This window comes from Capricornis sumatraensis, chromosome 18 (assembly GCF_032405125.1).
Source record: "Capricornis sumatraensis isolate serow.1 chromosome 18, serow.2, whole genome shotgun sequence".
NCBI lineage: Eukaryota > Metazoa > Chordata > Mammalia > Artiodactyla > Bovidae > Capricornis > Capricornis sumatraensis.
This window is the reverse complement of record NC_091086.1, coordinates 44,607,909-44,635,513: the sequence shown is the minus strand read 5'-3', so window position 1 is coordinate 44,635,513 and position 27,605 is coordinate 44,607,909. Positions and strand designations below refer to the sequence as shown.

The 27,605-nt window shown below is 37.3% G+C and overlaps 1 protein-coding gene across 4 annotated transcripts in view; it reads right to left on the bottom strand.

The window, feature by feature from the left end:
* RANBP3L (RAN binding protein 3 like) overlaps nucleotides 1–27,605 on the bottom strand; it is a 54,785-nt gene that overhangs the window by 5,022 nt on the left and 22,158 nt on the right. For 2 of the 4 annotated variants that reach the window (XM_068990653.1, XM_068990654.1), the window contains exons 2-12: nucleotides 23,319–23,377; nucleotides 22,575–22,614; nucleotides 21,997–22,074; nucleotides 15,847–15,918; nucleotides 14,964–15,103; nucleotides 10,209–10,312; nucleotides 9,034–9,118; nucleotides 6,253–6,355; nucleotides 5,765–5,895; nucleotides 3,833–3,953; nucleotides 1,871–2,013 (exon numbers count right to left, since the gene is read on the bottom strand). In XM_068990653.1, coding sequence (XP_068846754.1) covers nucleotides 1,871–2,013; nucleotides 3,833–3,953; nucleotides 5,765–5,895; nucleotides 6,253–6,355; nucleotides 9,034–9,118; nucleotides 10,209–10,312; nucleotides 14,964–15,103; nucleotides 15,847–15,918; nucleotides 21,997–22,074; nucleotides 22,575–22,614; nucleotides 23,319–23,377 — 1,076 coding nt within the window. The remainder of the gene's footprint in view (nucleotides 1–1,870; nucleotides 2,014–3,832; nucleotides 3,954–5,764; nucleotides 5,896–6,252; nucleotides 6,356–9,033; nucleotides 9,119–10,208; nucleotides 10,313–14,963; nucleotides 15,104–15,846; nucleotides 15,919–21,996; nucleotides 22,075–22,574; nucleotides 22,615–23,318; nucleotides 23,378–27,605) is intronic. The other 2 variants (XM_068990655.1, XM_068990656.1) reach the window with 2 other exon arrangements.

Sequence of the window (27,605 nt, the reverse complement as noted above, 5' to 3'; positions counted from 1 at the left end):
CCTTGATTTTTTTTTACATTAAAATTTAAATATGTCTTTCACTGGTGTAGAGTGTATATATACATATATATGCATATTGCCAAATTCATTCATGTATTTTCATTCAAGAAATTCAGAACAAGAAGTAAACACACAATGATATATACTTTTTGAACAACAGATTTCCAAAGCCTAAAAAAAATTTCCAGGAAGTACCATAAGAAAATGCTAGTGATTGGTTCAGTCTTATAGAGATAAATTTGTCAAGACAGTCAAAACATTTTCCCAAGAAAAATAACATGTATGTACATAAAGGATTCTTTGCAGAATTTATAATAATGAACACATTGAATTACCTAAGTATTTAACAAAATGGAATTAGTGGAAATAATTATGGCATATAATAGAACAAATTATTTTCACCTATAAAAGAATTCTTGAAGAATGGGCTACAATTTAATAACAGAAAACACTCATTTTCATTGATAAGTGAAAAGGTTACATATGTGTATTTCACAATCAAATGTTAGCTATTTAATCTTCTCCATCAGTTTATTAAGTACATTATTATTGTCTTCCATTGGCAGATGAGTAAAATCAGGTTGAGGAAGGCTAAATTACTTGTCTGAAAGTCATACAGTATGTACAATATGGTACGTACATATATAAACATACCCACACATATATATATTATAATATAAATATATATTATAAAACTAAAATATAAGACCAAAATGTTAATAATGACCATCTCTAGAAGTGGAATTTTGGGTGATTTTTATTGCATTTTGTTTGCTAATATCTAAAAATTACCCCACAGTTTAAAAAGTCAGAATGAGCCAGATATTGAGCAGCAGAATCTAGTCATAGTTTAATCTAATCTACTCATAGTCTCAATATCAGACTTGGTCTCAGGCAGGGTGCTTTACCCACTCAAAGCCAGGGGCGTCTGGTCTAGCAGAGTATCCAGTATTATCTGCCTAAATGGTAAACAGGGTTTAGGCATTTTACTATAATATTTTAATACTCGACATCACTTATGCCTAACAGTGCACTAAAATCTTTGATTTTTCACCAGTGGCCTCTTGCCAACTTTTTTTTACCGTTATTATGTGGAAACCAGTTTACTTATATTATCTTCTTCTACCTGAGTCACTTGGATGCTCGGACTTCTCACATCTCCTGATCCTCAGCATGTGGGGTTATCCAGCCTTTTTTCTCACCTGACTCATGTCAGCTTTGTCTCTTTTGCCTGGATCTTATATTTGAGGTCAAGCATTCCTGCTGCCAGAATAGCTAAAACTGTTGCAAACCTGTTACCTTGGAGATTGACTCAAGTCCGGAATGGGAAATTGCTACTGGACTGGTTCTTTTAACTTGCTAGCCCTGTGTTTTTCCATTTCTCACGGGTTCCTTTCCAGTGATCTCAAAGCTTCAATTTCAGCACACAGTGTAAACATCGGGGTGTGGATTGTGCTGGCCTCCTAGGAGCCAATCCTGACAGTAGTATCTCTGGTAATTTAGTAAGACTGCTGACGTAATTTTAACAGTAAAGAAAAATGGAGACATTTGACAGCATATACCAATACAGCTGTCTTAAGAATAGTACCAATGGACTACTTTAAATTGGTGTTAATCTCTAAACTTCATATCAAATTTAGGTCTGGTATAGACTGGCGTGCTACAGTGCATGGGGTCGCGAAGAGTCGGACACGACTGAGCAACTGAACTGAACTGAATTTAACTGATTGGACTATAAACAACCATGATAAATGGCTGATTTTTTGCCAGCGGTACAGGTTAATACAATAAAATGGAAAAAAAAATTAGTGACTGCAGAAGTCTATAAATATAGTAGGATAATCCTCTATCACTGAAATTTGTCACTTACCTGAATTAAAAACACTTTGACGTTATAGTCTTCTAAATCGGTAGCTGTTATTTGTAAATTTTTGTGATTTGCTCTTTGAATCTCCATCTGAGCCCAGAGTTTGCTGTTGAGAATCAGCCTCAGGCTGCCTTGATTGCGCATAACTAAAATAGGAAGGTGAATTTATCAGGCTTTAGAACAGTTGATTCCTTAGCCTTTCAGAGGAATTTGCCATTATGAAAGCAAATAAATCTGGTAGTTGTTTTTCAGACTCTTTTTTTCACTACTAAATTGCAATGTAATTGACTAGATTATAATTTGGTTTCCAAACTGAGCTTTATTTTGTTGGAGGACTCTTTAGCTTAAGTGCTAAAAATGCTATATTCTTTCACTGTAATATTTTTAAATGGTTAAATTTTAGAATTCCATTGAGGATCTAATGGCGAGAATATTTACCCAAGAATTACTCACAATGGAGAAAACTAAAACAAAAACTTGAAGCATTCAAAAAATGAAATTACTTAAATGATGGTACAGCTACTGAAGATATTATGACCTCATTAAGAATACTGAAAAAAGGTAATTATTAATGTGGAAAGAAGACCATGGCATACTATACAAAAGAAAAAAACAGATTAGGGAGGAATATAAACACCATGTATCACAAATTTTTCAATGCTTTGTATACATTAGTAGTAGTGTTAGTCACTCAGTTGTGTCTAACTCTTTGCGATTCCATGGACTGTAGCCCGCCAGGCTCCTCTGTCCCTGGAATTCTCCAGGAAAAAATACTGGAGTGGATTGCCATGCCCTTCTCCAGAGGATCTTCCCAACCCAGGGATCAAACCCAGGTCCCCTGCATTGCAGGCAGATTTTTTTTACTGTTTGAGCTACCCAGGGAGCCCCACATTCATTGTATACAAAGTCTTTAAGAATATGTTTTTTTAACAGAGGCTAGCTACTACAGGAAGACAGGCCTATGAGTAATTTAATTTTTTTTTTCTTTTTGTCAGTCTATGTTTTCTGACTTCTGTAATGGACATGTATTACCTGTATAGTTTTTTTTTTTTAAGTTGTTTTTGGCAGGTAGTAGAAAGAGAGAAATTAAACCAGAGTAGAAAATAACTAATACCTGCCTTGGGAATTATACTTAGGTCATTTAGAAACCCGTTTCCCCATGATCCTACTCTCTTAGTCTAAATTCTATTCCTTACTCCCTTCTTGAGCTTGATATCTGAAACTCAACAAATATCCATTTACCAGCTTCTACTTGTAGTCTCCCCAACAAGCTTTGACTGTTTAATATTGACCAGTAAACCCTCCCTGCCCAGATCTCTGCCTGTGCTCACTTTCAGTTTGGACCTCTGAACAATGCCCAGTGTGTCTCCTGGATGCCAGAAACCTCCTCAACCTTGCAGTTTGGCTGACCAGATTCTGACCAACACTCTGCCTACAGGATTCGATAACCACACACCTTTATTTACTTGGAAATTGACCTTTCATCCCAATCCACATTCTGCACTTAGAATGCCAAGAATAAATTACAGGACAAATACTCTCTTTAGAAAAACTATTCCACTTCAAAACTAAATCCGTAATATTCCTTTAAATAACAATGAGATCACTATTTAGGTGTGTGCTGGGCTGGTCAAAGGTGCTTTATGTGCATTTTCTCACTGAATTCTCACACTCACTAATTCATGGACTTCTGTTATCTGCATTTGTAACTGATGCAACTAGAGTAGAAGGAGATTAAGTAATTTATCCAAGGTCACTAGTTAGTGATGGAGCCAGACCTGGAACCTGTGTGGTCTGACGTCAGAACCTACTTTAAACAGGAAGCTCCCATAGAACCTTAAAAATAATATTGTGTTCAGCAGTCTACTCTATTGACACATAACACACCTGCAGAAAATGATGTGTATCTATATTGGAAAATCTTCCCTGAAAATTAGTGACTTGCTTTACAAAATGATTCCTTACTTAATCTTGACTGGAATGTTCCGCAATCACTGCTTGCTGTGTCATTCAGTCTCAAAGCTCCTCTGCCCCTTTCAGTCCAGGACTGTGTTGTTTTGTTGAATATAAAAAGCTTGCAGTTGATCTAAAGGAAATTTTTTTTTTTAATGTCAAAATATGAAACATTTTTCAAAGTGATTTTTTTCCTATGCTATAACACTTTTGTCTGATATCTTATCAGAATAGCCTTTGTTAATGATTTCTAAACCAGCTTTAAAATTTTATTTAGTTTCTAAACCAATACAATTTTTGAATAGTTCAAACATTAAAAAGCAAAAAGATGTACAAAGTGAAAAATAGCTCCACCGATACTTGTTCCCATCTACCAATTTTCACCCCCTACAACAGTTGATCACTGTTGCTAAATATTTTGTTTGTCCTTCTAGAGATATGTGTATGTATATACATGTCAATATGTATATATTTTCCTGTTTTTTTCTATAAATGGTAGAATACATAGGTCTGCATCTTGCTTTTTCACTTAACGACTTATCTCCGTATACCAACTTTTAAATAGTGTTATTTGAATCAGGTAATTTATCTGAAAATTAAGAAATCATGGAACTATTTGTGTGCTTTAAAAATTTTAATAAATATAGCATCAGAACTAGGATGTGATACCACAGAGTACCATACTATAATTTAATGCTTACCAGTGGCTCTCAAATACTACTGCGTACAAGAATCCCCTAGATGACTTGTTAAAAATATAACACATCAGGGCCTCACCCCTAGTGACTACTTCAGTGAATCTAGGATTAATCTGATCTGAGAGTTATGCTGTGAGATACACCATACAGTAAATGTATCAGTGGATCAAGGGAGAAGAAAACAGGAATGAAGAAAGTTTGGGGTAAAGCAGATGGAGAAAGCCTAAGGGAAATCTGTGCTTTGTTGAACATGATTGAGGTGTAGTAATTACATTTCATATGCCAAGACTGATAGCTACACCACTCATCGTTCAAATCCTGTGCTGCTGCTACTAAGTCGCTTCAGTCGTGTCCAACTCTGTGCAACCCATAGATGGCTCCAGGCTCCCCCGTCCCTGGGATTCTCCCGGCAAGAACACTGGAGTGGGTTGCCATTTCCTTCTCCAATGCATGAAAGTGAAAAGTGAAAGTGAAGTCACTCAGTTGTGTCTGACTCTTAGCAACCCCCTGGACTGCAGCCTACTAGGCTCCTCCATCAATGGGATTCTCCAGGTAAGAGTACCGGCATGGATTGCCATTGCCATCTCCTGTGTTTGATACTATATACCACATCCTTGAAATTCTTGATTCATGTGCAATTCAAAACTTACTTAAAAGAACTTTTAGGATAAACAAGTTCCTACTATATAGCACAGAAAGAACTATAGTCAATATCCTGAGATAAACCATAATAGAAAAGAATATAAAAAAGAGAGTGCATATATGTATGAGTCACTTTTCTATACAGCAGAAATTACCTCAACATCGTAAATCAACTTTACTTCAATTTAAAAAAAGAGTTTTTAAAGGAGAAAGAAAAATTTTATTATCTTGAACTGAAATCAGTTTATCTCTCTGCATTTTTAACTTTCAGTGTAAATAGAATTTTAAACCATGTGATAATAACTGATAATAAAGCTAACATGAAAAGTATAAAATATAGGTCTGGAGTTACTTTAAGACTGGGTCCTTGGCTGTCTTCTTTCTAAGGGACAAATATGAATGTGAAACCAGTAATCCATTTTCCTGCAAATCACACACACAAATGTAAGAATACAACAACATGTTGGTTTAATATTTGAAAGCCTCAAACATTTTAATTTAAACAGCCAGGTCTTTATGAAAACTATACTTCTGCCTCTATCTTTAAAGATGTCTCTGTTGAGCGTAACTTTATTCCAGAAAGAGCAATACACAATATACAGACCTCTAACACATTGTGTTCTGCCTCCTCCCCTGTTCTCACATCAATTTTCTCCAGCAAACATTTTGGTGATGGTTTAAAAGAGAAAGCAGTAGCTGATTCAATTAGGGATATATTTTCAATAGTGTCTGTTCCTAAGAGAAAATAGAGGGAAAGAACACATAAAATGTCCCATTTTATCCACTGTGAATTTTTTTTTTTTTGCCCCTGTTAACATGCACATCTCCTTAGCTTTTTATATCACTAAGTGTTTCCAAAAAATCAAACTGCTCGTCTTTAGGCATATCTCTTTAATGATCCCCCATATCATGAAGTCCAAAAATTATGAAGGCTTTAATATCATGTAACCAAATGTATATGCTTTAATCTTCACCAAAAATTTTAAACAATGGATTTTGCTTTTTGTATTTTACAGTTATTAAACAAATGACATGGAAAAACAGGAAATATACTAGCTGAATGAGATGTTTTGCAAATGAAATAATTCTTACTTGAGTTTGGAGAGTTGATAGGAATTTTTAGAGTGAATTTGAATGGTTTTTCCTTGATGTATGAATCACTTTCGAGTTGAGGCTGAGTGAGTTTTTGAGTACCCTAGGTAGAAGAAAAAGATGTCTTGCTTAATTTTATCTCCATATATTCGCAGTAACCCAAGAGATACTTTTGTTCTTCTGTCTCAATGTGGCAAACAAACCCAAGAGCTCTGTTTTTGTTTTGGGATCCTCTTGTGCTGAATAGGAATTCCTCCCCATTGTTAGAAAACCTTGGTTCTGATCTAAGGAAACAATCTAGTTACCACCAGCCTACTTCAGGTGGCATCTAGTTCCAGGGACAATGGGAAACCTTTCAGAGACCCACAAAGAGGTGGCAGCTGTTCCAACCTACCACTACAACAACCTGATACCTTGAAGGAAGTGCAACTGATGTCACTTTTTCAAATTATTTCAGTATTCCCAACAGTCCATTCTTTCTATCCATTTAATATAAAAAATTAGAACGTTGTCCAAAGAACCTACTAGCTGTGTCATCAGATCATCATCACAGAATGAATCCTAACTTATCCTCTGACAGCAATCGCTTTTAAGGCTGCACACCTGGGGCTTTTGCACATGTGCTGTAATTGACACCTGTGTGAAAAAAAGACCAAGTAATTGCCAGGACATTCACAACCTCCCACACAGTGCTTGTATAGCTCCCTGCAGAACAGGGAGAATTGAAGGATACTTCAGAGCTTAGTTTTATATCTCTTCCCTTATGAATTCAAGATTCTTTCATTTTATTTAACTGGGCCTCAGGATAATCTGTTAAAATTGGTAGAGATGGGTATAAATTATTTCCATTTTAAGAAAACAGAAACTAAAGCACAGAAAGTCTGATGACTCACTCTAAAAGCACATAACCAGCAAACAAATCAGGAGGCATCATGGCCTTCAAATCATAGGGCCACAGGATTAGGGAATTAACTAAAGGACAAACACAGGTGATCTCTTATAGCTCCTGCCATCCTAGAATGTTATCCATTTAAGAAGACAGGAAGCTCAGGTTCCTTTGTAAGTCAGTCTTGAAGTCCTCGTAGGAAATGCACACAGGTACCTACCTCCTCATGCCTCTCTCTCCATTCTAGACTGTAGACAACTCTAGAGGACAAGGTCTTCTTTAGCTTTGTGTAACCGGGTGGTTTTCAATCCTGGCTGTATGTTCAAATCACCTGACATCTGACCTCACACATAGAGATCCTGATCTAATCAGTTTGGGGAGATGACCAGGCATAAAAAGTCCTCTGAAGGCTCACCAGGTGATTGTAATATGCCACCAAACTTGAGACCAGTGCCAATGTTTATGTATCATAAAAACACAGTCAGTGTGTTAACCATGTGTTAAGTGAGTCAAATATTAAAGTTGATCCCATGAGGTTTGAAGAGTATTGTATTTATGTCTGTGACATCTTACAGAAGCTATGACTAATCTAGAATAAATGTGCTTAAATATACTGCCTGCAACTTCGCTTTGGAAGTTGGTCCATTCTGGCTCAAATCCAAAGATGTGGGTCAACAGCTCTAGGACTGCTGGAGCCAACCTTCATCTTGGGAGCGACAGAAAGGCATTGCTAATTGGGGTTGAGCCTGAGGCAGGTGTAGAATAAGCGAGATCTTAAAAGTGACTGGTTTGATTAAAATCTTAGAATAAACAGACCTCATGAGTTGGTCCTTTTGTTATTCTGAATCATAGCACAGGTTTTAAAATCTGTGCATCTTCCATGGGATTCTTCATGTAGCTAATAGCCCTAAGACAAGATAGCATCCTTGTCTTATCTTAGCTAAGATTCTGGTCTAGATGAAAGTGCAAAGAGTATTAAGATGTGTTGGGCCAAGTAAAACCATGGGCATACTTGCTCCACAGCTTCCATTTGACTATATAATTCCCCACTGTAGATCACGCTCTGTTTTAGAAACATACCCTGTGGAGGACAGAGCAGCAGCTGCCTCACACAGGAGGACTGTTGTTTAGTCACTCAGTCATGTCTGACTCTGCTGTCAGACTGCTGACCCCATGTACTGCACCCTGCCAGGCTCCTCTGTCCTTGGAAATTTCCAGGCAAGAATACTGGAGTAGGTTGCCATTTCCTCCTCCAGGGGATCTTCCTGTCCCAGGGATCAAACTCATGTCTCCTGCATTGGCAAGTGGACTCTTTACCATATGAGATGCCCCATGTAGGAGGATGCTTAAGGAAGATGGCAATAATAGTCAGGTGGTTCCACTTGGCAAGTATATTCCCATAGGTAAGTAAAATACTATGACTCCCTCCTACAGCTAGCAAGAAAAAAATATGTCAGTGTAACAACTTGAAGGGGAATGTTGTGATTAATGAGAAAAAATGCAAATAATTTTAAATTTATCTTGTTATGAAAATGCTATTGAAAAACTATATTAAAATATCATGACCAGTTGAGCTTACTTAACTATTGCAGATAATTCTAGGATTTCCTTGGGTACCTTTGAGTCAATGCAAATCAAATAAATATTTAATATTTCTTATCAGTAATAATGTTATAATTAGACAATTCCTTTCCTCTGTGGGCTCTTGTCTATTATTCTAACAACTAGAACTTGCTTCCCAGGAGAATCTTTCTAGTTAAAGATAGGAAAATGTGCCTTTGAACTCAGTAGTTAAAAAGTATGCTCCAGTTTAACATTGTTTTAATTAATTTGGCTTTAGAAATTAGAAGTGACAGCTCTCTATACAGTAATAGAAACATTTGCCAAAATCTTACCAAAACTCTTTCTACCATGTTTTCTCCAAAAACAAAATCAGAACTGCAGCTTTTCATAGAATATTTATCTTCATTTGGTTGACATCTATGGAAAAGAAATAAGCATTTGCTATTTTAAATGTAGTAGCAATGGATATAGCCATACTAAACCTTCATGAAATAATCAGATGATTTAATAGATTTATGTAAAGCATAAAAACATCTTCTAACTTTTGTTTATCTGAAGTTAAAGAGAAATGAAGGAAAAAACGAGATAGGTGCTTCTGATGATGAAAGTCAAAATATCTGACAGCTGCTACAACACTGGCCAAGACCAGTGCAGAGAGGCTTTGTGATCAGCCAGGGAGCTGCCCAGTCATTATCTTTGTGCTTGGCCAGCACTGACTCTCTGGTCTCCAGTCTCCACTCTCCTCTTCCCCAGCTGGCTGGTGCTTTTAGTGATGCAAGATCTAAGGGCAACAGCAAAGCCAATCTCTCTTCTCAGTTACACTTGAGTGTGCAGTGGTTTAGTTTAATTTTTACCTCTGAGAAACTTGAATGTTTGAAGTGTTTTGCATAACGACAGACCCAAAGACATGCAGCCCTCTGTTGGCCGACATGCTTCAGGATCCCTAGGGCATCCACAGCATGCACAGTAGGTAAGTGCTGAGGTACCTGTATGGGCTCCGATCATGAGACCAGTATGTCCACAGCTAGTTGCATTCCTCTCTCAGATCAAACATGCCCCCATCACTGGCAATGCTAATAAATATTCACTTTCACTTTGCATATTTCTACTGCTTTCTTTGTTGTCTGTCCAATTTATGTTAATACATAATAATGCCAGAAATAATTTGAAAGAGGGAAAGAGAAAATACCAGGGGAAGAGGAGGAAAGGCTAATTGAGTAGCCAGATATTTAATGCCTAATTAAATAAAAAGTTTAGCTCTACCTAATTGAAACATTCTTACCCAAGTCAATGAAACAGTAGGGACAATCCAATACCAGGATGATTATATATAAATATTAGAGACATTTTTAAAAGCATTTTAAACTGGTATTTTATAAAATCTCCTCTCAAGCAGAAATCTTAGCAATTTGTCTGTACAGTGTCAGAAAATTATTTTCCATAAATAATTTTATTGACAAAAGAAAGAAAATGAAAGAACATTTCTGTTTCCTCGTCGTTAACTTACCGTGGTGATGTAGTATCTAAAGCATTCTGATTAGTAGACACCTGGATTGAAATTCTGGCGCTTGGTAAGTTTTCACTTAGCAAATAAGAGTTCCCCTCATAAATCTGAAAGAAAAAAAGTCCATCAAAAAGTTCATTTAAACTGCCTTACTATATATAAGAGCATTAGACAAAGAAACAATAGCTATAGTTAAATGAATAGAAAACTTATTATGTTCAAGCACAGTCCTAAACATTTTCTATACACTATCTCATATACTCCTCAAAACAACTCTCTACACTTTGTACTTCCATTATTCACACTTCAGACTGACCTAATAAGCTTAAATAACGACCAGAACTGGGCAATCAGAAGAGGGCTGACATTCCAACACTGGTCTACCTAAAACCAAGGATTGTGCATTAGCATTCAGAAATCCCACCTTCTTTTGTTACTTTTACCTTTTTAGACAGTGGACTTAAATCTCATTTCTAGACTAGTAAATATGTATTTCAGGACTATTTAGCCCGTGGAAACCCCTAAGAGCTTCACCGTCATTGCCACCCAATGTGAGGGGAAATTCCATCTCTTCCTCTAGAAACTTTTGGTAATTTAATCAGTTTTTCCATCTGCTGTGTATATACATATGCAGCTTATCTGCATTAATGTGTAAATGGAGGAGTGTGCAGCTTTAGAACTGGAAGGAACCCAGTTATCTGCTCTGGTGTCCTCAATGTTTGTGGACATATCCCTTCCTCCACCAGGAATTTTCAAAGATGTTGCAAGGACGTCTAGTCTTTAAATAGGGTTGTTTCCACTTTAATTTTATATCAATCAAAAATAATTTTGAGTAGTTTTCCATATATAACAGAATTTGAGAGCTGAGCAATGTGTGTCAAGAGAGTATGCGTCATCAGTTAACAAAGAGCAAAGTACATGCTTATGACTCCGTCACTCAGATGATTTATCTGTCAACCAAAATGGTAGTTTTAAACTCTTTAGGTTGCTTGGAATAGTTTATTAGGAATTTGTTATCTACAACAAGTAACCACTGATTAATGACAGAATGAAAGAAAATTGCTCTAATTTTGATATACAAATTTAAAAGGAACATAAAAATAAGGATTCTCTAAAATTTACCTGGAGATCATTTTCACTGTATCTATACATTATATCATTGTGTCAGAATTCTGACATAGTGTCTTATACACAGCTTACCTTTAGATCTTCAAAAATCATTATTAAACAGAGAAAATTCAATGATGGGCATATCCAGTTAGACTTTTCACCAATTAGGAATAAATTCTATTCATGCCCTTAATAAGTTATTTGAGAAGAAATTTTTGCAAATGATAGGCTAGAAATTTCTCTTATGTTTTATTACTGAGGAAGAAAACACAGGAAATATATTAATAAATTTTATTTTAAAACCATGTAATGCAAGATCTTAAAAAATCATCCCAAGGAATAAATATTAATCAGCTTTTGATATAATGTGTAAGTAAAAATTTTTGTCTATAATTCATAGAACATGCTATTCCGAAATCAAATGCAATATAACATTTCAGAAATTAGTCAACATATCATAGTTTTTCTTATACACTTTAAAACAAATTAAACAACATGTATCACTTTTAGAATAGGTAAATAATTTATATAATATGGTGATTATTATACTTATATGAAAATAATAATATACTGATTTGAAATTTTTTAATATTTTAACTTAAAATCACATATATAACATAAATGATGAAATGATTTTTATTTTTATTTTTTATTAATTAATTTATTTTAATTGGAGGCTAATTACAGTATTGTAGTGGTTTTTGCCATACATTGACATGAATCAGCCATGGGTTTACGTGTGTTCCCATCCTGAACTCCTCTCCCACCTCCCTCCCCATCCTATCCTCTGGGTCATCCCAGTGCACCAGCCCTGAGCACCCTGTCTCATGCATCGAACCTGGACTGGTGATCTGTTTCACATTTGATAATATACATGTTTCAGATCATCCCACCCTTGCCTTCTCTCACAGAGTCCAAAAGACTATTCTTTACATCTGTGTCTCTTTTGCTGTTTCACATATAGGGTTATCGTTACCATCTTTCTAAATTTCATATATATGTGTTAGTATACTTTATTGGTGTTTTTCTTTCTGGCTTACTTCCCTCTGTATAATAGGCTCCAGTTTCGTCCACCTCATTAGAACTGATTCAAATATATTCTTTTTAATGGCTGAGTAATATTCCATTGTGTGTATGTACCACAGCTTTCTTATCCATCTGTCTGCTGATGGACATCTAGGTTGCTTCCATGTCCTGGCTATTATAAACAGTGCTGTGATGAACATTGGGGTACACGTATCTCTTTCAATTCTGGTTTCCTCAGTGTGTATGCCCAGCAGTGGGATTGCTGGGTCATATGGCAGTTGTATTTCCAGTTTTTTAAGGAATCTCCACACTGTTCTCCATAGTGGCTGTACTAGTTTGCATTCCCACCAACAGTGTAAGAGGATTCCCTTTTCTCCACACCCTCTCCAGCACTTATTGTTTGTAGATTTTTGGATAGCAGCCATTCTGACCCGCGTAAGATGGTACCTCATTGTGGTTTTGATTTGAATTTCTCTGATAATGAGTGATGTTGAGCATCTTTTCATGTGTTTGTTAGTCATCTGTATGTCTTCTTTGAAGAACTGTCTGTTTAGTTCTTTGGCCCACTTTTTTGATTGGGTCATTTATTTTTCTGGAATTGAGCTGTAGGAGCTGCTTGTATATTTTTTAGATTAATTCTTTGTCAGTTGCTTCATTTGTTATCATTTTCTCCCATTCTGAAGGCTGTCTTTTCACTTTGCTTATAGTTTCCTTCATTGTGCAAAAGCTTTTAATTTTAATTAGGTCCCATTTGTTTATTTTTGCTTTTATTTCCAATATTCTGGGAGGTGGGTCATAGAGGATCCTGCTGTGATTTATGTCAGAGAGTGTTTTGCCTGTTTTCCTGTAGGAGTTTTATAGTTTCTGGCCTTATGTTTAGATCTTTAATCCATTTTGAGTTTATTTTTGTGTATGGTGTTAGAAAGTGTTCTAGTTTCATTCTTTTACAAGTGGTTGACCAGTTTTCCCAGCACCACTTGTTAAAGAGATTATCTTTTCTCCATTGTATATTCTTGCCTCCTTTGCCAAAGATAAGGTGTCCATAGGTGAAATGACTTTTAAAATTCACAATGAGTCTCATGAAATCGTAGCTTACAAATAAAAAGAACTGGAAATATAAAAATGTTCACAAATGCTGACCAGATTCAATTCCCTCACTTCACTGATGAAAAACAGAAGGTTGGGAGCTTTGTCTAAGAATGTAAACACAGTAGATAGTGGTAGAAGTAGAATTAGTACTGATCTGATTTTTTTCAATGACTTGACTAAATGATTGGTATTTTAACACTTCCAGGTTAAAATGAGAACACTCTTCTCATGTTCAGTCCAGGAAAACAAAACCAAACTTGATCAACCCTCAATAGTTTAGCTGGAAACAACTGACAGGTGGAATAACTCAAATTCCAATCTATCGATCTGGCATCCCCTTCCTCTTAAGTATCTGCTTCTGGAAGACACAGAACTATAGCAACAGAATATCCCCATACCCTTATCTGTATGATGTTAGTAAAATGAGTATCTCCTTGGAAAGACCCACGAGGAGTGATTCAGTTGGAAAATAAATTGGTTTCTGTCTCCAGGAGCTTCCCAAGATCTCCCAGTTATACTGTGGAGAAAGTTCCTTGCTTCTGTTATCCGTGAAGATGGGCTGGAGTGGGTCCATGGTGTGAGCTAAACTGGCAAGGCCACACCAGCAAGTCTACCAGTTGGGGATACAAAAAAAAAAAATCCTTTTCCCTTTTAATGGTTTCTGACTTCTGGCCCCTGACACCTCAGTTCGGTTCAGGTCAGTCACTCAGTAGTGTCCGACTCTTTGCGACCCCATGAATCATAGCACACCAAGCCTCCCTGTCCATCACCAACTCCCGGAGTTCACTCAAGCTCACATCCATCGAGTCGGTGATGCCATCCAGCCATCTCATCCTCTGTCATCCCCTTCTCCTCCTGCCCCTAATTCCTCCCAGCATCAGAGTCTTTTCCAATGAGTCAACTCTTCGCATGAGGTGGCCAGAGTACTGGAGTTTCAGCTTTAGCATCAGTTCTTCCAGTGAACACCCAGGACTGATCTCCTCTAGAATGGACTGGTTGGACCTCCTTGCAGTCCAAAGGACTCACAGAGTTTTCTCCAACACCACAGTTGAAAAGCATCAATTTTTCACTGCTCAGCTTTCTTCACAGTCCAACTCTCATATCCATACATGACCACTGGAGAAACCATAGCCTTGACTAGATGGACCTTTGTTGGCAAAGTAATGCCTCTGCTTTTGAACATGCTGTCTAGCTAGGTGTAGGTCTAGGTCTAGCCTGACACCTCACTGCCCCCCTATTCTCCTGTGGGGTCAGTGCACCAGATCAAGACCCCAAGGGTCCCTACCACACAGAACTCAGCTTTACAGCTTAGGAGAGACCGCAAGACTTGCTCCTGGGAACAACCCTCCAATTTAGGAGGACAAGTTTAGTACAGTCACTGAGGGCTCTTTGCTATCTTGTCCAGCTTTTTTTCCAGCCTGGTAGCTGCTTCAGCATGAGGTAGCCCCAAATTCTGGATGTGGGGACCCACAACAATCTATCAAAAGAAGGATGGGAAATTGAGATCAGTCCTACGGTAGGAGGTTTTCTTACCTTACTTTTGTTTTTTTCTTTAACCTTACAGGATTCCAATACATTGTGTCCAAATGATTTTCTCACTTTTATATACCCTTGAGCTTGAGGTGGCTGCAAAATAGCAGGTCTTAGTACAAGCTCAGAATGTTTCAGGGGACCTTAAAAGAACAGAATTAAAGGGTCAATATATCTTTAGTGAAATAATTTTCCTCTCAATTTCTTACTAATTTAATGCTTACTTTCTAAAGTCATGATTAAATGAAGGGTTAATGTCAACTGCCACTGCTGCTGCTAAGTTGCTTTAGTTGTGTCCGACTCTTGCAACCCCACAGACAGCAGACCACCGGGCTCCCCTGTCCCTGGGATTCTCCAGGCAAGAATACTGGAGTGGGTTGCCATTTCCTTCTCCAATGCATGGATACATGCTAAGTCACTTCAGTCGTGTCCGACTCTGTGTGACCCTATGGACAGCAGCCCACCAGGCTCCTCTGTCCATGGGATTCTCCAGGCAAGAATACCGGAGTGGGTTGCCATTTCCTTCCCCATGTCAACTAATCAAAGTCAAAATAGCCGGTGAGTTGCTTAATAATGTCTTCCTGCCCAGCTTTTACCCAATAGACCTGCGTTCAATCCCTGGGTTGGGAAGATCCCCTGGAGAAGGGAAAGTCTACCCACTCCAGTATTCTGGCCTGGAGAATTCCATGGACCACAGTCCATAGGGTGGCAAAGAGTCAGACACGACAGAGCAACATTTACGTTCACTTTCAATTTGATCATGGGACTTTGCTTACTAAATATATTCCTTCATGTTTTGTCACTCAACCCTACCACCATGCACGCACATACATGGATGGTAAAACATAAAATTTCTTTGTTTCACGTAATAAAGGAAGCTACAAACCTTGTTCCGCACTGTTCAGATCAGCATTCCTTTGCACAGAGTTTGATGCCATAAAAACATTGTTTTTCTTCACTGTAAAAAATATTTAGAAAATTTTAAACCTATGAACGAACACGTCGGTTTCTACTGTTTTCACAGTATTGTACTGAACTCACCAGTAGATGTCGCTGTTGGCACTAATCATGCAAGCGCTGATTCTACTAAAAAGTGTAAAAGCAAAATGAGTTTTGCTTCAGTCTTTTTACTCTCAGAAAATAAGTTCAAATTAAATCACTAATGAAATAGACAGTTTTCTTCAGAATCATGAAATCTAGTATCGAGAGAAATTCTACAGATAATAAAATCTGAATTGATAGTGAACCATCTATGTGCATTAATATATATTTCTTATAGAATGTTACAAAACTGTTAATAAATTCTGTCCCTTCTCCATTCTTTAATGATACCTGAAGAGAGAAGTAAAGATGACCATTATGCTAGGTTATCAACGTGAACTGATGGGTTAAGACTGTGGTCTTGGCTGCAATAGAATTATAGGCATACCAAAGAGATGTTGCTGATTGTGTTCCAGACCACTGTGATAAAGTGACTGTCACAGTAAATTTAGTCACACACTGACTTCATTGGTTTCCCAGTGCATATAAAAGTTACATTTACACTATACCATAGTCTATTAAGTGTGCAATAGCAATATATGTAATTTAATTTAAATACTTAATTGCTATGAAAAACAATATACCTACATTTAAAAATGCTTTATCACTGAAAAATGCTAAACGTCATCTGAGCCTGCAGCAAGTCATAATGTTTCTGCTGGTGGAGTCTTGCTTCCATGTCAATGGCTGCTGATTGATCTGGGTGGTGATTGCTGAAAGCTGGGGTGGCTGTGACAGCTTCTTAAAATAACAATGAAGTTTTCATCATCAATTGACTTTTCCTTTCATGAATGATTTCACTGTAGCATGCAGTGTTGGTTGATAACATTTTACCCACAGAACTTCTTTCAAAATTAGAGTCAATCCTCTCAAGCCCTCCTGCTTTATGAATATTACATTTATGTAACATTCTAAAGCCCTTGTCATTTCAACAGGCTTTACAGCACGTCCACCAGGAGTAGATTCTGTAACTTTCTTTACTCATCCATAAGAAGCAAATCCTCATCTGTCAGGTTTCCTCCTGAGATAGCAGCAATTCAGTCACATATTCAGGCTCCGCTTCTAATTCTAGTTCTCTTTCCATTTCCACATCTGCAGTTGCTTCCTCCACTAAAGTCCCGAACACCTCAAAGTCATCTGTAAGGACTGTAATCAACTTCTTTTAAATTCCTGTTAATGTTGATATTTTGACCTCTTTCCATGAATTGTAAATGTTCTTAGTGGTGTTGAGAATGGTGAATCCTTTCCAGGTCAAAGCTTTGAAGCTCCAGTACTTTGGCCACCTCATGCGAAGAGTTGACTCATTGGAAAAGACTCTGATGCTGGGAGGGATTGAGGGCAGGAGGCGAAGGGGATGACCGAGGATGAGATGGCTGGATGGCATCACGGACTCGATGGACATGAGTCTGAGTGAACTCCGGGAGTTGGTGATGGACAGGGAGGCCTGGCGTGCTGCGATTCATGGGGTCGCAAAGAGTTGGACACGACTGAGCAACTGAACTGAACTGAACTGAACTTGTCCAGGTCCATCAGAGGAATCACTCTCTATGGCAGCTAAAAGCTTACAAAATGTACTTATTAAATAATTAGACTTGAAAGTCGAAATGAATCCTTGATCCATGGGCTGCAGAATAAATGTGTTCTGTCTCTGTCTGTGCTCAGTAGATCAGACAGGTCCACTCTTAGGGACCCCATGGACTATAGCTTGCCAGGTTTCTCTGTCCGTGGGATTTCCCAGGCAAGAATACTGGGGTGGGTTGCCATTTCCTCCTCCAGGAGATCTTCCAATCCAGGGACTGAACCTGCATCTCCTATGTCTCCTGTATTGGCAGGTAGATTCTTTACTGACCACTGAGCTACCTGGGAAAGTCAAATGTTGTGTTAGCAGGCATGAAAACCACATTAATCTCACTGTACATCTCCATCAGAACTCTTGGGTGACCAGATACATTGTCAATGAACAGTAATATTTTGAAAGGAATCTTTTTCTGAGCAGTGGGTTGCAACGGTGGGCTTAAAGTACACATCAAATCATGTTGTAAACAAATGTGCTAACATCCATGCTTTGTAGTTCCATTTATAGAGCACACAGTGTAGATTTATCATAATTCTTAGAGGCCCTAGATTTTCAGAATGGTAAATAAGCACTGGCTTCTATTCAGTCTCCAGCCACATTAGTCCCTAACAGGAGAGTCAGTGTATCCTTTGAAACTTTGAAGTCAGGCATTGACTTCTCCTCTCTAGCTATGAAAGTGCTAGATAGCATCTTCTTCCAGTATAAGGTCGTTCCATTTACATTGAAAATCTGTGGTTTAGCTTAGCCACCTTCTTTGGTGATCTTAGCTAGATCACCTGGATAACTTGCTGCAGCTTCTACATCAGCACTTGCTGCTTCACCTTGTGCTATGATGTCATAGAGACAGCTTCTTCCCTTAAACTGCATGAACCAGCTGCTGCTAGCTTCAGACTTTTCTTCTGCAGCTTCATCACCTCTCTCAGCCTATATGGACCTGAAAAGAGTCAAGGCTTTGCTCTGGATTAGGCTTTGGCTTGAGGAAATATTGTGGCTGGTTTGATCTTCTGTCCAGACCACTAGATCTTCCTTCATATCAGCAATAAGCCTGTTTCACCTTCTTATCATTCATGTGTTCAGTGGAGTAGCATTTTCAATTTCCTTCGGGGAGTTTTCCTTGGCATTTACATGTTTGCTAACCATTTGCTGCAGGAGCCCTGGCTTTTGACCTATCTTGGCTTTAGACATTCTTTCCTCACTAAACTTAATCATTTCTAACTTTTGATTTAAGTGCTGCTGCTGCTGCTAAGGCACTTCAGTCCTGTCCGACTCTATGACCCCATAGACGGCAGCCCACCAGGCTCCCCCGTCCCTGGGATTCTCCAGGCAAGAACACTGGAGTGGGTTGCCAGTTCCTTCTCCAATGCATGAAAGTGAAAAGTGAAAGTGAAGTCGCTCGGTCATGTCCGACCCTCAGCAACCCCATGGACTGCAGCCTTCCAGGCTCCTCCGTCCATGGGATTCTCCAGGCAAGAGTACTGGAGTGAGAGACATGCAACTCTTTCTTTCACTTGAATACTTAGAGGCCACTGTAAGGCTATTGATTGGCCTAATTTCAATATTGTTTTATCTCATAGAATAGAGAGGCCTGAAGACAGTGAGAGAGATGGGGGAAGGGGCTAGCTGGCAGAGCAGTCAGAACACACACATTTATTAAATTTACCATCTTACATGAGAGTAGTTTAAAGTGCCCCCCCCTGCCAAATTACTATTACAATAGTAACATCTAAGATCACTAATCACAGATCACCATAAAAAGTATAATAATACTGAAAATTTTGAAATATTGCAAGAATTACCAAAATGTGACAGAGACACAAGGTGAGCAAATGCTTTTAGAAAACGAAGCCTATAGACTTGCTTGAGGTGTGGTTGCCACAAACTTTCAATTTGTAAAAAATGTAATATCTGTGAAGCTCAATAAAATGAGGTACGCCTGTACTACAAATCTCAAAGAGATCACCTCTTGATGGCAAATTGCAAAGAGAGCAGCCTTTGAGAATTGGATTAATAAAAGAATAAGAATTGCTTTTTTTGACGTGTTATAACATTATATATGTTGGGGTGCAATTGCCTCTCTAATTCAAAGTTCAGTTACATGGTTTTTATGATCTTTATTGCTTCCCAGATGGCTCAGTAGTAAAGAATCCGCCTACCAGTGCAGGAGATCCAGGAGACATGAGTTTAATCTCTGGGTCAGAAAGATCCCCTGGAGAACGAAATGGCAACCCACTCCAGCATTCTTCCCTGAAAAATCCCAATGAACAGAGGAGCCTGGGGGGCTACAGTCTATGGGGTCACAAAGAATTGGACATAACTGAGCGACTGAGTGCACACACACACATGCATGATCTTTATAATTGAAAAATAACACTGGATGAACCATTTAATTGTACTATTTGTCTCCTTCCAACACCACCAACATTCTGCACAACATAGAATATGATGGTGCTTGGTAATATTTTATTCCTTTTCATATGTGCGTCTGATCTTTAGAAAATGAATTGAAGCAATTATCTAGATAATTTAAAGGCATCTCTTTGCTTTATGCACAAATAACACCAAAACAAATCCTCTGATATTAGAACCCCTATTCCTCTTAATGTCTATAACTTGTCAGGCAGGTATAGATGGGGCTTATTGAACTAGAACCTATCTCTTCTGTATCTGAAAGGTGTCTGACATTGATGCCCAGTCACACTTGGCATTGTTAATACGAATATAAATTCATTAGTTTCATGCGATTCCTGGGTAGAATCCATTAAAAGAAAGTGAATAGTTTGTATTTTCTATTTCTTGTGGGTAAGCTTAACTTGGAAAAAGCAGTTTGTTGTTGAGTAAAAACAAAAATATACAAGACTACAAATCATATTTCTTTTGGAACTAATGACAAAGAGACTTTAATTTTTCATTTTATACCTTCAGGTGCTACTTGAATTTGTTACTAAGGGTGGTTTTTTTTAAATGTAAAGATTAAACAGGTTTTACAACAATGTAAATATACTTAATGCTTCTGAACTGCATACTTTCAAAAAAAGATTTAAAAAAATCATAATCTTGACATAGAACATGTTTCAATCATTTCAAATATTTTATTATGATAAAATAGTTTTACTTAGCAAAGCATTACAAATTTAAATAAAAAGAAGTAATATTTTAATTAATGAAAAATTCAAAAGGAATGATATCCTAAACTTTAGAATATAAATTTAAAGCATAAAATTTAGAATGAGAATCTAAGCATCATTATATATTTGAGTACTACAAATATTATAAACCATATAGATGGACAATAATAAGAAAAATAAAGCAAGTTATTTTACAGAGCTGCATTATATAAAAGAAAGCTATCATAAACATGAAATCCTAAAGAACATTATCAAGTTTAAATTTTCTACCAAAAATAAAGAGATATACTGTGTGGGTTTGTGGGACTAGAATTCAGATGGTATTCATCCATGCATACTTTGCTAAGACCCCTATTTTATTTGCCATTAAAATGTCAGTGTTTAACAGTAGCTGAAAAAGAAAGCCTATTATGAATGAGAATGGATCTTGAAAAGTCAGTGTCAGATTTGAGGTTCTAAGAAGTTCTTTATTATCTGGCCCAGAAAGAGGGAAGGCTGGGAGGTCCATGAAGGATGACAATGTTAGTCACTTCTGGGACAAGGATAATGCTGAAAACAGATTGCAACCTGAAGTCAATAGGGTTTTGTTTATCTTTTCATTTGGATTTTTGCTGTTTTGGAAAATTTTCTTTGTCACCAGTTTAGAAAAATCTTTGCATTTTTATTGATTAAAAATAGTGTGCCTCTGGTGAGAATGATATCAATTCAGTAAATATTTGCATGCTCATCATGTATGAGACCCTCTGTCAGGCATGAAGATGACCTCAAGGAGCTCTCAGTGGAGGAGACAGACATGCATATAAACAGGTGCATGGCAAGAAGAGGATAAACGGAGTCACCAGAATGCTTGGAGTGTGGAAGAGAGGCAAACTATGTTACTAATTTATTCAAAACACAGCATATGATAAAGCTCTTAGAAAGAAGGAAATAGCAGTTTGGCCTAATTGTAAAGCTAAAGCTAATTCTGTAGCTAGTTTCTGTAATGCAGAAACTTTGGGAACACAGCAAAACAGAAAGGGAGGGGGTGTTCAAATAACTTGTAATCCCATTTTATCTAAGATAACCATTGTTAACATTGTGGCTTATGTCCTTTTGGTCTTTTTTCCGACGTTGATAAGTTAAATTTTAAATAATAACTCACTGTATTCTATAGACTGCTGTTTTCACATAACAATATATTAGAGACACCATCCAATGGGTATATTTTAAACATTACCTGTCTGAAAATTTCCTAGTAGTATCACACTCAGAGTACATATAGCAGTGAACACTCAAGAGCCCGGGCTATACCTACCTCCTTGGTTCTGAGAATCTGTAGTATGCCAAGTAAAAGATGAAGCCCTGGCACGCTTTCTTGAAAACTCATTGCATTCTGTAAGAAATTCAATGTGAAGGGTAAAATTGATTGCAATAACAAATTAGTTCCAATCCATGATATGAGAGGAAAAATATAATTTCCTTTTCTCCAGATATATCATTGTTTGACAACATGTTAATTCCTGAAACTCAGTTTTAAATATTAGGGTTAATAGCTTGGTCGTTATAAACTGACAGGCATATCATCCTACTGTGAAACAGAAACAGGTGGCTTTGACAAAAAATTATATACAAATTCTGAAATTGTACAGAGAATGTTTTTGGAAGGTTGGAGGACAAGCAGTGGAGAGTCATAGGCAATATGTTAGTATTGCTAACATAATATTCTCAGGGACCTATATGTCATCTTTCAAAACAAAGGCCAGTCTATCTGTGTGCTTAAAAACAAGAAAGAATGATTAGATTTTATATATTCTGTGCCACATGCCAAATGTTTTTGCCTACTTGTTTCTTGATAAAAAGATTGCTTTTGAAACATAGGATACAAATCATTACCACGTTCTGCTGCTTCACATAGGATGTCTTCTGCAGGTCTCTGGAAGGAAACAAAGCTGCCAATGAGAGCTGAGTGTTTGCTATTTTCAAATCACATTTCCACCCTGTCACTTCATAAGAAAGTTCTCAGAAGCCAGGTCTTTTCAGCTCGGCTAGGAAAAGCGGCTCACTAGGGGTTGGGTTTTTCTTTAGTTTTGGGGGTAGCAGGGTAAATTGTCTCCATAAGCAATAATGAGTAACAACAAAATACTAGTTAAGCTGAAGTTAGAATGCTACTAATACACTTATGTCTTTCAAAGCAAGTGCTTTTAGTATGAGGCTGAAAAAAGCAAATGGAGTCCTTAAGATTTCTTTTGAATCATACATTGCAGTTTAGAACTTATATCCATTTTAAGCTAGGTCAGTGGTCAGGACCCATCATGAGCCTTAACTCTTTCTAAGCTCTTTCAGTCCCTCCCCCTTCCCAGTCACTCCGAAAAAAAAACAACAACAACAAAAAAAACCCAGATAATTTTGGTAAAAATTATGTTATCCATAGTTTCAGGATAAGGTCTCTGGCTTCCCATTTCAGCCAAATTGCTATCAGTAAATCCCTACTATGTAAATATTCTGAGTTACAACTCTTGCTATGTGAAAAAGAATAAGTTTATGCAGCAGTGATATAATTTAGTACAGCTAGCTTCTCAAAATACAGTCTCTTTTGTCAGAGTAAAAATCAAACAAAGAAAAGTAACTTGACCTTACCTTAAAAGTTTGTTCTCTCTTTTCAAAAACAAATATTGGTTGAGCAATGATAGATTTTTCTGTAAAAGAAAAAGAACATGCAAGAAATCAAACAACACACTTACATTTCTAACACCAACTAAAAATACTTGAAGATATTTTGGTTTTGTATTTTTCCCTGCCTTTGGGTAAACTCCAAACTGTTTTATATGAATGGTTTAATTGGCATATTTACAAATGATTTTAACAGCTAATTATGGAAAGAAATACTTGGGGAAAGTAATATGTTTCCACAAATAGAGAGATTACTCCATTAAAAGAACATCCTTTAAGTGTTTAAGGAAAACAAAATATAATTACCTGCATTTAGAAACTCATGACACAGTGACTAACACTTTTAAAATAAAAAATAAAATAAAAAATTATTTAAACTTTTTAAATAAAAAATTTCAAAGGATGAAAAATCACATCTGAAAATAGTACTTCCACTTGGGTTGGATCTCAAATATAAATGGTGTAGATATACTTAAATGATCCAGAATTAATATTCATATTTCCTCAACTAGAATAGATATATACTAAGTCATGTTTTCAATATTTAGACTAAGAATCAGTTTTAAACAGTGTTGTAAAGTAAGTAATTTGTCTTCAGCCCTTCCAACCTTATTAATCTTTCATATTTTCCTATCTTAGGTAATGCTAGAAAGGAACTCATTCACTCTAGGGCATAAATGAGTGATGACAGCATTAAATATCAGTACTGTAAAATTCATAGGGAAGATTATATAGTTGTAAAAAGCTTGGGCTCTGGAGTTAGGGAGGCGTGTGTTCAAATATAAGTTCCACCTGTAACTGACAATACACTTTTGGAAACAATATGCCTGTACCTTTAGTTTTTTCCTCCCCCCACCCCTCCCAAAAAAGATTATAACAGTACTTACTTATGAGCTTATGTGAAAATCAAATGGATTTTTAGATATAATTACTTAGATTTTGACAAGACCCAAAAAAAGCCTGAAAGAGAGGATATTCAATATGTGGTGTGACATCAATCCTGATTCCAAAACTCACAGCTGAGAGGCTAACTTATGACTGGACTTTCTGGATAAGCCCAAATATGACCTCAGAACTTTTCTCATTTTAGACTTCCCGCAGCCATTACTGATGTGTTATCCTGGTATAGAAGCTGAGGTAATTTTCCATCACTGGCTGAATAAATAGAAGTCTAGCTGAAGAATTTTGAGGAACTACCAGATAATTATATCTTTTAGATGCCAGAAAGGGACTCTCTAGTTACCCACAATCTTATCCCATAATAGTGTGTCAAAACTCTGCCAGACCACCCACTGCCGGCTCCTGGGCCCCTGTGAACTTGGGCACCTTCTTTCAGTCCAGCGAGATAAGCTTCACCTTTTTTACACAAGTGCTTCCTGTGCAGTCTGCCCTTGGAGCCAAGTGAACCACAGCAGAAAATGCTCAACAACATACTGGCCTTGCCATCTAGATTAAACTGTAGCTCAACTCTTCCTTCTTTCTTAGAACAGGCTCCTTTTTCAGCCATTACATTGGGTTTAAGAAGTGAGATCTCTAATGACTTTGAAAGAAAATAGTTTTTGTGAATGTGTAGTGGAATACTTATAAACTGGAATGCTAAGTGGGCCTCTTCTAAACTGGACTTAGGATAGTCATCCTTAAAGTAGTATGACTTGACCTAACTCTAAACAAATAACAAGTTGACTTTTCCTCTATCAAAAAGAAAAAAAAAAAAAAAGAACTAAAAACAGGCAGAAGTGATCTTCAGTGGCAGCATTAAGTAGGAAATTATACAGGGTTACTTGTAGTTTGGAGGGCATATGGTAAAGTAGGAAGGCAATTTTTATTCATTAGATCAACAAATATTTATTGATTTTATATATATATATATATTTAAAACTAGATACACATTGTCTGGCTGAAGGGTTATTAGCCTCACTGTAGCCATCTACTCTCCCTAACACTGTCCAGCTCATTAGTTAGAAAGCAGGTTAGTTACCTGTTAGAAAGTTACCTGTTAGTTATCTACTAGTTAGAAAGGAGGTTAGTTATCTCCTCTCACATCTAGGTTCTCTTCCCCTCTCCCAAGGCAGGCCTTTGACTCCAAAGACAAAGTTAAAAGTAAACACTTATCAAGCTGTTAGGTTCACAGCAATTTTCTAACCTGATCCAATAGGAAAACTTGAAAATAAGATCATGGTCCTTAAAGTGGTATATTTTAAATTTTATCCTTTTTTCTTTCTAATATGTTCATTGATCACTTGTTCATTAATCCACTTATTCAACAAATATATGTTGAGGAGTGACTATATCCAAGACACTTTGCAAGGCAAGAGAGAGAGGACAATGGTATAAGATGAGGCTGAAGATGAAAATGGAGTTTTGAAAAGCCTTGCAATTTATGCCAAGGAGTTTTGTTTTTATTCCAAGAAAGACAGAAAGCCAATAAGAGATTTTAAGTGGGGGAGTGATTCACTCTGATATGTATTTTGTTTTTGAAGATCACTCTTCCTGCTGTGTGGAAAATGGCTCAGAGGGGGAAGGGAGTGAGGGAGAAGAAATAAGGAATCTAGGAGGCTAGTCTAAATTCTAGAGAACTGACAAGATTGCTCTTTATCTCTTTCTTATTCTCACATCCATGATTTTTTCAGGAAAATGGAATAATTAAAAGTTTAAAATACCGTCTTCTGTTAAAGAGAATGAAAATGAGATGGGGAAGAAAAATTTTAGAGACTTAAAAAAATTTTGTTTTGCCTGTTTTAAGGTTCAGGTAGCATTTAAAGAATGCCTATATTCATTGTTGTTTTCTAAAATGCTTCATTAAGAGAAGACATTTATTCATCCCACAAATGTTGTATTAAGTACTTGTAATGTAGAAGTGTGATGGTGTCCCAAAGTTGTCTCCAACCCTTTGCGATCCCATGAACTGTGTAGCCTGCCAGGCCCCTCTGTCCATGAAATTCTCCAGGCAAGAATACTGGAGTGGGTTGCCACTTCCTACTCCAAGGAATCTTCCTGACTCAGGGATCGAACCCACATCTCCTGCTTGGCAGGCAGATTCTTTACCACTGAGCCCCCTGGGAAGCCTGTTACATACAGGAGGGGCACAAAAAATACCATCTATGTAACTCAGTTGATCTCAGTTCACTTGTATTTCTGCTCCACAATGGAGGAATACTGTGGCCAAGCACTTTTATCTGTCACCTTGTCTAAATTAATTCTTTAGATTTATTTATGGATTAAATGTGATTTCTGCCATGTTTCCAGATACTTTCAGATGAGGAAACTGAGGCTCTGTTAAGCAACTTGCTCAAAGTTACACTAGTAGTAAGGGAGAAAAGCCTTTAAACCCAGAGCGCCCTCTTATAAGGCCATTTTCTTAGCTCTCACAGGTCATACTAACATACCTACAACTCTACCAGCACAATGTTCTGTTCTCAGCGTATAATACATACCATCCAGTACCACACCAGGGAAAAATCAGTATAAAATCATAGCACTTACATTATTTTAACCTTGTCAGTGTTGATTGATCATGCATATGTATCTCTACTATGTCAGAAATCACAATGAAACCATAATAAAGGCTTGGGTAATATTTTTGGTTGGGGAACCAGAGAGCAGGGAGGAGAGGTACCACAAAGACAAGGAAAACTGAAGGCTAATAAAAGTGACAGAATTTTGGAAGCTATAAAGTAGAAGAATAAGTGATACCCTTAAGCCAGCTGTGGGGCTACTAAAGAGGCAAGCTGGCTGACTCCCTGCAGAGCCACCAAAAGTCCAAGGACAGGTATCACTGAGTATTTCTGGAAGCAGAAGTGAAGACTGGCTCAAAATAGGAAGTAGTTTTGTCTGTCTGAGAACCAAGCAACTGTCCCCCTCTCACTCAAGCAGAAGACTTAGGGGTTCCTCCCTAGAAAAGATGAAACAGCAGACAAAGCTTAAGGTGGAGGTTCTATAATGAAATGATGGGCATTAGGTAAAAGTTTACATACTCTGTTAGTTTCCTGCTGTTGCTATAGCAAATTAGGACAAGCCTAGTTCTTTAAAACAATACAGATTTATAATCTTAAAGTTCTGGAAGCCCAAAGTCTACACTGGGCCAGCAGGTCTGTGTTCCTCCTGGAGGTTCAGGAAAGACTCCATGTCCTTTCCTCTTCTAGCTTCTAGAGGCTGCCTCATATCTTGACCTGTGGCCCCACATCACTCCAGCGTCTGCTTCTACTGTCATATCTCTCTGTGACTCTGACAGTCGCCTCCTTCTTCATCCTATGA